General features: G+C 28.6%; 1 protein-coding gene across 2 annotated transcripts; it reads right to left on the bottom strand.

Annotated features, from left to right (window-relative positions):
- Positions 1–135: 135 nt before the first annotated feature.
- Positions 136–3,014, bottom strand: LOC111006642 (protein NETWORKED 4A). Of its 2 annotated transcripts, none has more exons than XM_022278670.2 (3): positions 2,794–3,014; positions 2,164–2,280; positions 136–1,939 (listed from the first exon to the last, which is right to left on the bottom strand). In XM_022278670.2, exons 2-3 carry the CDS (start codon positions 2,252–2,254, stop codon positions 444–446), a joined length of 1,587 nt encoding a protein of 528 aa, XP_022134362.1. In that variant the 5' UTR covers positions 2,255–2,280; positions 2,794–3,014; the 3' UTR covers positions 136–443. The 2 variants fall into 2 exon arrangements, with proteins under 2 accessions (XP_022134362.1, XP_087978496.1); XM_088122370.1 differs by lacking the exon at positions 2,794–3,014 and adding an exon at positions 2,366–2,750.
- Positions 3,015–13,775: the final 10,761 nt, after the last annotated feature.

Genomic DNA, 13,775 nt, shown 5'->3' with positions numbered 1-13,775 from the left:
TAATTAATAGGTTGTGAGTTCGAATCTCCTTAAAAAAACAGAATCCAAGAATAACAAATAACAAATACCTTTCACCAAGTTTTAGGTACTTTACAACTAATAAAAAAATTTGATAACTAAAAGAGCATAAAAAAGAGACAGAAAATCAAACAAATAAATAAATAATGTACCAGTAAGCACCTAGATATTATACAACAAAATATGCAGCTTTGGTCCCAAAAGGGAGAAAATTACTCCTACCAACATCCTTCTAACATGCTCGCTGTTTAACCAAAGCCGTTCAAACTACAACTGGGCTAAATATTTTAACAGGATATTCAATTGTCCTTAACCTACGTTTAAAAATCAACTAAATAATGATATGCTCATAAACAAATAAAATGCATGGAAAAAAATTAAAAGCAGACATGATAAGCAGTTCATAGATCTTACAGGCAAAAGATCTACGCAGTGAGTACTGGACGCTGTTTGTGGCCAACGAATGCTTGACGAAGCTCTTGATACCCACTCCTGTAGTGATCCAGAGAGAAACAGAGCTGCCTTATGGCCTCCCTTTTCCCCTCGGCCCCATCCTCGATCGTAACTTTTTGCTTGTTCACTTCTTCCTGCAACTCTGAGAGTTCCAATTTCAAATCATCATTTTGTTTTTTCAGGCTTTCAGATCCAGAAATCAAGCCCTCCTTCTCTACTTGTAAATGTTGAAGATGAACCTCCAATTCATGGACCCGAGACTCTCTGGATTCTTCATCAGCTAAAAGTTTGTGAACTGTGGCGGTCAATTCATCTTTCTCGGCCATGAGCGTATCGTGTTTCAATTTTAGTTCGTCGTGGTATCTATTCAGAGCTGCCAAACTTTCGCTTCTTGCAGATAGTTCATCTTTCAACTGACTAATCTCACCTTGCAAGGCTGTCTCATGAGCAATGTGGAGAGCTCTAGTTCCTGTTTTCTCAGCTTCAACTTGTTTGAGAATATCAGACTGCATCTGTTCTTTCTCAGCATGGAATCGCTCCTGTGAAACTTGAAAAACTGTTTCTAATTCCTTGATCTGAAGATGGTGGTCAGATTGCACAATATCTAGTTCATGCGTCAGCTTTGCGATCCTGTCATCTGAATTCCTGAGCATTTCTCTGCTCATTTCTAACTCTTCAATCAATCTTTCAATTCTGGAATCGGATTCAGAAGCCCGAGTTTTCAACTGTTCTGTTTGTTGTTGCAGTTCCAGAACTCGCATTTTTTCCACTTGAAGGTCCGCCTCCCTTTCTTCCTTATCTTTTTCAGCTGACGCAAGCTGAGCCTGCAATCCTTCCGATAACAAAAAGATTGTTTCGTTCTTCTCAAGCTTACTCTTTAATCTAGCTACCTCTTTCTCAGATAACTGAAGCTTTATATTTGAAACATTTAGTTCTTCCTCAATTCTAGCGAATTTGTCTTGCAACTCATCGTAATTTACCTTGTCTTCCTCGCCAACCCAAAATGCCCCTTTCATGTTAGGACGCTCAGTTTCTAACTCAAGAAGTTTTTTCTTCAGACCTTGGCCATCTTTTTCAGCACGTGAAACCGCATAGTTATTGTCGACGGATGAGTTAAAAGATTCTGACTCAGAGTCGGATGAAGAAGAAGAAGAAAATTCAGTTCCGTCCTTCAGAGAAAGACTGGAGCTACCACCACCAGAATCAAAAGAGATATCCAAGCCTCTATTGCTGGACATATTGAAACCCTGTTTTTGATCCGAACTTAAATCCGGAGTGCCTTGAGGAGATCCACAATCAGAATAAACAGGCACCTGCAATTGTAGCTCCGGTGACAATACTTTTTCAACCAACAATTGATACAAGCGGGAGAATTCCTCAACTTGAGAATCCATATCAGCAGTTTTCGGGAAATTATGGCTATTTTCTTTGATCGCCTTCAGCATCTGCTCAACACTCCGATTCATTCCTGTCATAGAGGAGAATTCTAATTATTTTCAAACTTTCCAAAGTAATGAGTGAGACATTACTCATAGCACAATCAATATGAGAGATAACAAGAAAATAAGTACAAGAGTTTTCTGTACGAGTAGAAGCTGATGAGCTGAAAACACTTCCAACAACAACAACGGAAGCTTATTACGTTAGGCTCGGACAAGTAACCAGAAAACTCAATCGTAAAACACTGCTTACCGTCTAGATTATTTGATAGCCATTTAGATCTGTTTTGAAAGTCAGCCTCGGCCGAAAATGGGCTCAGCTTGTTCAGTTCTGGATTCTCCATACGAACAAAAGCACCGATAAAAAAATCTGCAGGAAAACCGATCAGGAAAAGAAAAACATTGACTCAGAGTTCGAAGAATAACGTCAAACAATTTCTTCTGCTATATAGTACCAATTAATTAAGAAGCGCTGTAAGCGGACAAAGCAGCAATCAACAAAATCAGAAGTGCAGAATCCATCAACAAAACCACACATCTGAAATGAAATTCATCAAGAAAATCCAAACGAAGAGAAATCTACATAACTCAGAGTTCGAAGAAGTACGTCAAACAATTTATTCTCCGATATAGTAACAATTAATTAATGAGTAGCGGTGTAAGCTAGGACCAAGCAGCAAGAAACAAAATCGAATAGGCAGAATCCATCAACACAACCACACATCTGAAATGAAATTCATGAAGAAGATCCAAACGAAGAGAAATCTACATAACTTAAAGCAGTCACCGAATCATCTACTCCAGAAAGACACAAATCCGAAAACAACGTACAAGACGAACCAATCCTTGGAACAAATTAGAAAGGTAAAATCAGACGCAGTACCTGATGAACTTCCAAGTTCCAAGTTGATGAAGAGCGCAGAGAGATCTGAAATTCAACCCGAAGACGGAAAGCTCAAAAGCGAGTGCGATTGATTAGAGGAAAGTGGGGGCGGATTGAGAGCGAAGAAACGTAGCGGACAATGAGAAAAGTTTTGAGAGTAAGAACAGATTACAGTAACAGAGAGCGTAGAGACAGCGGCTAAATGACACTTAATAAAACTCAAAATGGTGGAAATAACGATAATTATAAAATTCCATTTTTCAAATTCTCCCGTCTTTTAATTTTACCGCCTTTTCCCCCTCTCCATATTAGCCTCTGCCGAATTTGCCCCTGGCTCTCTATATATTATACTTATTAATCACTACTAAATTAATGTTAAATTATGTATATATTTTATAATTCTATATTACAAATAGATGATAGAGATTCATCCCTACGAAGTTTAAAAAAAGTAACTATATTTCATAAGAACTAATCTTAGGTTAAGCGTTAAGCTTTATTTTTCTTGTTTTATTATTATTATTATTATTAATTTGGTATTTATATTGTTTAAAGTTTCACTATCGTCCCTACTATCTACTGTTTGATTAAAGCTAACCAAACATGTTTTACATTATTGAAAAGTAATATAGAATTTCTTTTTCTTTAATCTTATTTATTTATTTATGTTCAAAAACTTTATGCACATCTCCATCGTAAAATAAAACTAATAAATAACATGATGACCTATTTAAGATTTAATATCAAATGAGTTTTCTTAGTAATTAAATATAATAAAATCAGATAATTGTCTCGTAAAATCATAATTGGCTTGAATACTTACGAATATAAAAAAAAAGGAAAAAATAAAGGACGTGACCAATTTAGTAATTTGATAAAATTTGGAAAAAAAAATAAAGGGAAGATTCAATCAAACAGAGCAGAAGAAGACTAGGCGGGAAAAGGGGGGCTGAGTTTTGAAAAAGAGCCGCATGGGCCACTCGCTTGACGCTTTTTTTTCCCTTTTCCTTTTTTTTTTCTCAATTATTTCTCTGTTTCCGCCGGGCCCACCCTACTGATATGGATTGGACCGTCGACCTTGTTCTCCGCGCCACCACATTTTCAATTTTCAAATTTCCTTCATAATTCTTCGGTGGATCCAAGAGTAAACATAGGTTTAATTTTCTCTTTTATATATATATATATATATATATATATATATATATATATTTATTGTGATAAAGTAGGTTACATTATTTTGAGGAAAATATTTTAAATCTTAATTTGACCTTCAACTTTATGATCCGCCGGTGGCAAAGCAAAAATTATATTATATGTATGTCTAAGTACAATTTTTACTTTCAGTTTTGATTTATGTATTTATAATTTTTTTTTTCATCTGTATTTTCAAAATTTTCATTTTTGTACTTTTAAGGGATCATTTTAATATTTATTTAAAATATTTTAACACAAATTTTATACAGAAACTCTTTAATACAAAGTTATGATTGTCTTTAAAAAAATCAAAGCTATGACTATATCTCAAGAAATTTTTTCAGTACAGTATCGTGTTGAAATTGTGATCCAAAAAATGAGATAAAAAATAAAATGATCCAAAATGTCACTTTTTTAAAAATAGAGATATATAAATGAATGTTTTGAAAGTATATGGATCAAAGTAGACAAAATTTGGGGACCAAAATGAGCCAAAACTTAAAGTACATGACCAAAATAGTATTTAAACCCTGTATACATAGTTCAATAAATATGGTGTGAAGATTTTTTTTTCTTTGTTAAGTATAACAAATGCAGGTACGAAGATTATACTTGAACCTCTAACTTTAAAATAATGAAGTAGATGTCATTTACCATTTGACAATATTAAATTTGGCTATGACGTGGAGATTGAAGTTTTAAATTTTAAAGAAGCTATTACATTATACACTAAACTAACCTATGCATGCTTGGATGGATAAGAAAATTATATCTTAAATGTGCATATCTTAAAACTCAGTAAAATTGGTACGAATTATTATAATTAGTTTCAACTTTGAGCCAAATTAACACAAAAAATTATTGTCACACTCTCACTTCATTTTATAGTAATTAGGATCAATTGGATTTGAAAAATTAGCAACATGTGAACAATTGGGTTTTGTCTATTAAATTTCTTAATTATATGATTCAATTCGACTCAACCTAACACCCTTAATAATTGCTTACAATGACATCTACCCCTTAAAAAGTCATAATTATTTAAATCATATAATGTATAAAATAAATTTAAATCCTATTTTAGAAATATTAGGTTTAATCTGTGTTATTATATTTTGGTATTGAAATCAATAGAATTTGTAGGCTACTTATTTGTAAATTTGATATTGGACTAATTATATGGCTTCATTCAATTTTTTTTGTTAAATGTAAATATATAATTTTAGTAGAAATGATCAAATATGGATTTTTATTCAAAATGTAGAGATAAAAAAAAAATGTTTGGAGGAGTAAAAATTTTAAAAATGAAACTATTATGAAAATTTAGAGGCTTGGATCCTGAAAACAGAAGCAAACTTGAATTTAAACCAGTAAAAAATTATTCTAAGTATTTCTTATATTGTAAATATACAAAAATGTGGGATTAAACTTAAAAAAGATACAAAATAAACTAATTAAATTTATTTGATTTCTTATAGGATAATTATATATATGCCGCCATTTTCAAGATTTATACTATCCCTCATTTATATTTGATTTTTTAATAGTAATGGCAAATTGTGATAGTAGTTTTCATAATTAGACGCATAAAACAAACAAAAGTTATTTTCTAATTCATCTAGAGGAATCCCCTAGAATGTCTAAAGAATGAAAATTTCCACAACTTGTAATTAAAAGTCAAATTCTCTTTCCAACGGCATCACTAAAACAGCAAAAACCATACCCCACTTTCTAAAGAGGATATTTTTTGGGTCACAATGAGTACATATCCATTTATAAAATCTAGGTTTGGAAATTAAGTACTTTCAATTTTGTGCCATATTTGTGTTTAAATTATGCAAATAGCCCTTTGTAAAGACGTGGGCTGAGTTATTTATGTCGGGTTATTTTTGGAGTACTATTTATACGTTGGGTTTGTAGGTATATTTGTGAATATAAGCATAGGTCATATAAAAGATGAATTTGATAAGCTACTACTGATCTCATGATATCACTCGACGAGTAATTTGAGATAAATAAACCTTTACATATGTCAAAAATATATAGACTCGACTGATTAACTTCGGATTTTAAGAATCTAGCTTTAGATCCAAAAATCTTCTAATAAATTTTTTTTAGTACAACAAATATAGGGATATATGAAGTATTTTGAAACCTTCAACATTTAGGGAATGAACAAAGTGCCTTAACCGCTGAGCTACCCCAAGATTATTCCATAACTCGTTATTTTTAACTTTTAGATTGATGAGTTATTTAAGAAAGCTGGTAAAAAGTAAGTTTATGACTTTGATAGAGGAGATCGAGACCAGTATAATTTAGGTTAAAAAGTGGAAACTTTCTTGCTACCCCATCACTAAAGGGGCAAAATTATTCTATTTTCTTAGTGTGTGAGAGAGAGCTACCAACAAAAGAGAAAAGATATATAGTTAAAGAAAGAAAAAAAAAGTAGAGTGGAAGAAAAAGAAAAAAGAAGGGAAGAATATATAAGGGTAAGCATGGCAGAATTTTTGTAAGAAGAAGGTTTGAGAAGTGGGAGAAAATGCTTAAGCAAAGCCATGTGTGGAATGCCACCCACTCATGGAGACAACCAAACGTGGCCTTTGCATTGCTAGCTCCCCTCTCTTCCTTTTTACACAAATGGGCCAATTCATTGCTAACTCTCCTTTCCTTTCCTCATAATAAACAATAAATCAAACCGAGCTAGGTATATGTTTCAGTCCACAGTGTTCGAAAGAATTTTCAATTTAGATTTAACAATTTTCAATTTAATCTCTTACGTTTTAACAGTTTTTAGTTATATCTTTCGTGTTTGGTGAATACTAAAATTGGTTGATGATGAATTTATGCGACATGATATGTTTAATGAACTCATGGAAATTTAGAGAAAATTAGGTCACCTAGAAGAAGAAAATCGAAGCTTCTACCAACTTCTTGAAATTTTGGATGGAAAATTAAGGAGTTTTTCTATTTTAAGTGGCCTAATTTTTCATCCAAACTTTTGTTAATATTCACTCAGTATTATATCACGTAAGTTTATTATATATTAATTTTAACATTCATCAACAAAAATTGTATATTGAAAAATGTTAAAACATAAAATACCAACTTAGAAAACAGAATAACCAACTTACCATGAATTAAACAGTAAGCAATTGAGCGGTAGAATTTGTTACAATATATGTGAGTACTTTTTGATTGAGTGGAACTATTTTTTTAGTGTTGGTTTGAACATTTTGGTATTGAACATTAGGTATTTTTTTTGTTGCTCAACTATATCGATGATGAGTTTAGTATTTTTTTTTTTACTAAGTTTAAATCTCCATACCTCTTTTTTCTTTTTTTACTAAAAAAATACTTTTCTAATTTATATTTTAAAAAGTCAAATTTAGATGCTCTATTTAAATGAGTTTTAGTTAATTCTCTAACATGGGTTTGAGGGAGGTATTCTATTTTCACTCCTTATGTTTAATTTAAAATTGATTCATCTAAATAAATACATGGAGTAAAAAATCCTTTTTTCTCCCGCACACAATATCCCAATTGAGCTTATCAATTTAATTTATTATAAAATTAAAACAACTTGGTTTCAAATTATCGTAGTAAAATTATCGATATATATCTACTTTGACATCACCGTATCTAGATGTATGCGAGTACATTGTCCAAATACGATAATATATAATTTCAAACAAACAATGATTCAAATACTTACGAACGGATTCTATCTACTTAATTTAGAGTTGGATAATTTGATCTTGATTTTTTTTTGTAGACAGTTAAGATCTTTCAATTCATACCCGTGATCTTTTAAATTTTATATTAGAATCTCACCTACACGTATATGCACACAAACGTATTGTACCTTTATAAACAATTTTTTAATGAATTGGGAAAAGAAAAAGGAAAAGAAAAAAGAGAAAAGTTTCTCTGTCCAAAGGCTAAGACAAAGCATGGTTTTGCTTTGAGGTTGCAAAAGGGTTTAGTTATGAGTTGGTATGACTTTAAGTAGCTACTGGGAAAAAAAGGCAAAGCTACTTAAAATACAATAATAATAGTCCAATTATTGACCTTCCATGGGTCCTTTTAACTTTACCCAAATCCACACACCCAAAAGAAAGAAAGAAAAGAAAAGCCTTATATATATATTTTTTTTTTTTCAAAGCCAACACCTTTTTTCCGCTTCATAACCTCACTTTATTTATATATATATATATATATATATATATATATTTTCATAATTAAATACCTTTTTTAATTTGGTTCTCATCATTTGAGTTAAGTTTTCCTTTTCACTAGGTTTCAAAATCTTATACCTTTAGAAAATGCTCTATTTTTAGTTCGTGTTAATTTTTCATTAGTTTTTTCACTAGCTTTCTTAACCAGCAAAATATATATATGTGAAAAATATTTTTATTGACTATATATAAAAATTATTGAAAAATGTGAAAAAAAATTATTGAGTATATATATATGTAGTGACTTCTTTTAATAATTTTTTATGTCAATAATAAATTTTAAAATATTTTTCTCTACCTACTACTCTATATTCTTCCTACTTTTTTAAGTATAACATATGAGGGTTGGAATTCAAACTCACCACCTTTTGATAGGAAATAGATGTCTTAATCAATTAAACTCTGTTCAAGTTGACACCCATAAGGCCTTAGAATGCCGTAGAAAAGAAATTTGATAACAATAACGTTATCAAAGGACTTTCTAAAATTTTTGTATAAGGAAATAAAGAGAGATAAATAATGTGAAAAGGGGTTGGTTTGTAGATATATAACCAATATGCAAGCTCAATATGCGAACCTGATTACTCAACTGGACACCTATCTCTAACTAAAAAGTCTTAAATTCAAATTTACTTCCATACAATGATATTAAAAAAAATGTAAGTTCAATGCTATAGATATGAGTATATATGGCAAAAGAATAACAAAATTAGTTGAAATTTTGGTTAAAATGTAAAATACAAGTGATCGATAATAAAATATTATTATGATTAGCTAAAGTGAGCATAACTTAGGACACATATATATCTCCAATTAAGAGGTTGTGGGTTCGATCCTCCACCCTCACATGTTGTATTAAAATGTATTATTATGATTAATTTCATGAATACCTAAATAAATGGTCAATTAATTCACGATTATCGCAAAATGTAAAAAGGAAAAAAATAAGAGGTTAAATCAATATTGATAATTGATTTTTTCAAATACTTTATTTATAATTAGTTTTTTTAATTATAAATTTATAATTACTAAAACTCTATCTTAAAGTTTACATCTAGTAGTTTATGTTTCCTTACATCAATGCACTTCTTTTGACTAAGCTTATAACTTATTTGACAAACGCATTTATAAATTTAATGTTTATTTAATTTGTAAATGTTCAAGTCAACGCGACAACGAACACTAACTCCTCCTATTCTATTAGTTTTTTTTAGTAACCTATTCTATTAGGTATGTATTACTCAATATTTTATGTTCAATTTATGTCATTAATACCTTTAACTAACCTAATATTCCTACAAATTGATAAATAAATTTTAGTTCAATTGACACAATGAGACACAAACAATTAAAAAGGTTACTATATATTATCATAATACTAACTTATTTGACTTAGTGTATTAAATTGATTTTTTTTTTTCAGTTTAACAACAAACATGTGGAAGTGTGAATTGAACTTCCAACATCTTGATCGATAATATATATATATATCTTAATTAATGAGTTACAAACTTATTAAGTTGGATAATTATGTTACTTTCACTGGTTTTTAATCTCTATACTTTAATTTTAGCTTCAATTTAGTTATATGTTTAAGATTCATCACAGCTCCTAATGAAAACTCACTAAATGCCTCTACCATGATGGGAAAATAACAAAAATTCAATATAACAAGCTATTTTGGTATTTACACTCTTAAAAGGAACTGTCAGAGATCAAAAAAAATATTATTCATCACACTCCTAAAACAATAATGGTTTAAAACTTTACCTAAATTCATATATAGGTTCCCTAGTTACTTTTATACTTCAATCAAAATAATGGTTTAAAACTTTACCTAAATTCATATTTTGAAACCAATATAATTTACAAAGTCTCGAAATTTTAAATTAAATTGTCGTGTTAAGCATCTATATTCATCATTTCTACAAATAATTTGTCGCACTAGATTTTTGTCATATTTAAGAATAGTGATAAAGACAGCAATAAATTTTTATTAGAGTAAAAATGTTCCAGTGAAATTAAAAAAAAATTTCTAGTACAACAAATATATGGATAATGATTAAATAAAGTATCTTAATCGTAAAACTAAGTTTTTAAAACTATAATTTATCTATTGATGATTTATTAATTAAGACATTTGATCTTTAACTAGCATTGCATAACTTTTGCTAAACGACGCCGTCCATAAAATTGTTCGCTTTTGGACTGCAAAACTTGCGATGGACCCATTTTAATTATTTTATTTTATTATTTTTAAATATTTAAGTCGGCGTCGTTTGACTTTTTCTCCATTGCATTACATTTTTTGTTTGAGATTAAAAATTGATTTATTTTATAACAAAATTTCCGCAAAAATCTCGCTGCAAATATTGACTCTACGTAAGACAATTGTATCCTAAGAATACAAAAAATATAAATAAAATAATTGGTGGACGTCTTTTTAAAATAAAATTGTTTGATCTGTTTTGTTTACTTTTCTAAAATATTATTAAATCTTAACTAAATTTTAAAAATAAAAAAGCAGTCATCATATTATACATAATCAACATATTTTACCTGTGGTAAGTCCATTAGTCAAAAGATTTTTATTTCTAATAGAAATATCGTAGATATTACTTTGCCAATTTTTTTTTTGTATTCTTCATTTTTATGTATGTGCTTGATAGATGATTTAGATTGTTTTTATTATTCAGTGAAATAGTCTATTAAAATATTATGGGAATTATAATATTATTAAATATCCATGTCTATTTAAAAGTACTAAAAACATTACAAAAGTATCATATTCCTAAAAATATTATTAAATTATACACCTTATGACAAAGTGTATTTAGGAAGGGAATAAGAAATATGAAGATATGATAGTTATTCTTTCTAATTCTCTATCATATTATTTACTAACCTTGTAAAGAAATGATTCTCGATCAGTGGGATCCATACTGAGATTGAGAATTATTAACATGTCTTTAGAATAAGTTATTTATATTTATTTTTTTTATTTTATTAAGAGTGAGGAATATATATAGTTTTCATTCCCTATTTTACTTTGTCTCACTATCTTTCTTTATAGTTATTATTTTATAACTTTAAAAAGATAAAAATATGGGGTTTTGAGAACTGTTTTTTTATTTAATTATAACTATAGTTTTTAAAATAGATTATAAAATAAAGCAGTATGCAATGAACAACCTTAATTTTTAATAAAGAAAGGAATGAAAACAAAATATGTCGGTGATTTTGATAATATTTTTAATTTTTTGTTTCATTTATAACAAGCATGCCAACATTTTTGTTCAGGTGTAGATCTAATTTCAAAAACACTTTTGAAATCCAAGTAAAATTTGAGAATTAAAAAAATTATATATATAAACAGACTAAAATTTTATAAATAAGTATCTATTAAAAATACAAATTATTTTCAAAACTTTAACTTTTAAAAACATTAAACCAAAAATAAAATTGAGCATAACTTTAATAAACCGAGCTAGAAATAAATTGCAAGACAGAGAAACTTTTTACTTTATAACTATATAAGAAATTTTTTTAAATATTATAAAAAAAACAAAAATAGAAAAAGAAAACCATAATCAAATAAGCCTTCCAGCTAACTAAAAAAAAAAAAAATCTTATAGCGGTCGCAATTTAAACATATTAAACTATAAATTAATTAATTTAAACAGGTTAGGTGGGTAATCAAAATTCAAAGGGAATAATTAATTAAATTGGAAAAAGGCTTCTTGATTTTGTTTTTTAATCCAAAATTCTTATCTTTAATACCACAATAAATAAGACAACGAAAATGAAATCAATGAGGATATTGTCGGGGCCTGCAAAGTGGGCATAAAAAAACAAAATAAAAGGAAATTGCCCCAAAACAGGGGATATCTTGTTTAAAATCAGATTTTTTTTTTGCATTTAATATATTCTGTTTGTTTTTTTTTCCCAAAAATATATACTTGGCTTCTTTCCACTATTTTGCTGACGTGTCTTCCATGTCTAGGTGTCCACATCACCTAATTTTAATACATTGAAAATAACATGTAGAATTCCAATACTATTTTGGGTATATTCCATTCTAAGATATTCATTTCATATTATAAATTAACGTGTATTTTAATGGCAGATTTAAAAAAAAAAATTTGTCGAATATTATATAATATAAGTTGGATTTTTCTCGTGGTGTTTTATATTTAGATTGAATTTGATTTGAATTATGTTTTTTTTAATGTAAATTTTAAACTTTCTACTATATTCAAATATAATTTATATTGTTTATGTAAATACTTCTAATTTTTTTTAAAAAATAGTATTTTATGTTATGTTATACTATTAATCCCTATTGTATTTAAGAAAAAATAGTTTAAATTCTACTATAGTTCTTAAATGTTCTCTTTTGGTCTGAAAGGTTTTCACATACTCGTTTGGATCCTTATTACTAAATTTCCATATTATGTTTACCTAAAATCGTTAATTATTTATTATCAAATTTTATAACATACGTGGAAGAATCATATATTATATGTGTATATAATGCCAAACAAGATTTATGTTTAATGAAATACAGCAGTTTTATTGAATACAATACAACTGCTGTATTAATTTTATGCCACCCACCTCACATAAAAACAGAATTTAAATTAGTTCTGTGACCATATGGCAATATAATGGCCACCCACACACGGTTAAATGAATTCTGTTTTACATTAATTACTACAAAAATAAAAAAAAAAATTTGTGAAATCAGCTGCGCTTAAAACATAATACATTAAATACTACAATAAAATAAGTATAAAAATTTAGTGCCACGTGTGTGTATATATATAATAAACATACACATACATATATATATGTGTGTTAGTTAAAATATAGGTGGAGTAAAGTTTCAAACTCCAATCTTTTTGTCGAAATATTTACCCAACTAATCAACAACATGAGCATAGTTCATCGGTAATTGACATATACTCCATCCCTTGAAGTTAGAGATTCGATCTTTTATATCTCCAAATTGTTGTACTAAATAAAATAATAATAATCTCATGTACATTCTCACCTATCTTCCACCCTCGTTTTACTCAAATTCAATTTCTTACTTTCAAATTTAAATCAAGTGAATTGGGTGAACTTTGGTGGTATTTTATTATTATTACGTTTTTCTAAAGTAGGATTTGTATTACATTCAAATTCAGTAACTTAGAAAATTCAAAGAACGAAAAAAAGGTGACGATTTAAGTAGTCTCGATGGATGTTGTCCAATGACTAAAGTTCTACCAACGAAAATAATATTCATATATTTTTAGATTTCAAATCCGATACCAACTACGTATTTAAATTAAATAGCTAGAATATTAAATGCAACTCTGCTCTTCTTTAAATTTTTTAATTTTAAAATTTCCAACTATGACAAGTGATTCATTGGTTCTAGAGGCCAAAGGGAAAAAAAAAAATCAGATTTTATACCACCAACTCACTTTCAATCCAAAAATTTATTGCTTAGCAGTCAAATTGGTACTTATTTTCAAACAAAATTATATCATCATTGCCACGTCTACC

The sequence above is a fragment of the Momordica charantia genome, assembly GCF_013281855.1.
Source record: "Momordica charantia cultivar OHB3-1 chromosome 4 unlocalized genomic scaffold, Mcharantia_2.0 BLBB01000004.1, whole genome shotgun sequence".
In the NCBI taxonomy this organism is placed as follows: domain Eukaryota; kingdom Viridiplantae; phylum Streptophyta; class Magnoliopsida; order Cucurbitales; family Cucurbitaceae; genus Momordica; species Momordica charantia.
The sequence above is the reverse complement of the archived record's forward strand: the minus strand, read 5'-3'. Positions and strand labels throughout refer to the sequence as shown.

Excerpts from the sequence above, each read along its gene's own strand:
- LOC111006642 (XM_022278670.2), bottom strand. The coding sequence starts at position 2,254 with ATGGAGAATCCAGAACTGAACAAGCTGAGCCCATTTTCGGCCGAGGCT. Across the intron at positions 1,940-2,163 it reads GCTATCAAATAATCTAGACG|GAATGAATCGGAGTGTTGAG; the intron begins GTAAGCAGTGTT and ends CCTCTATGACAG.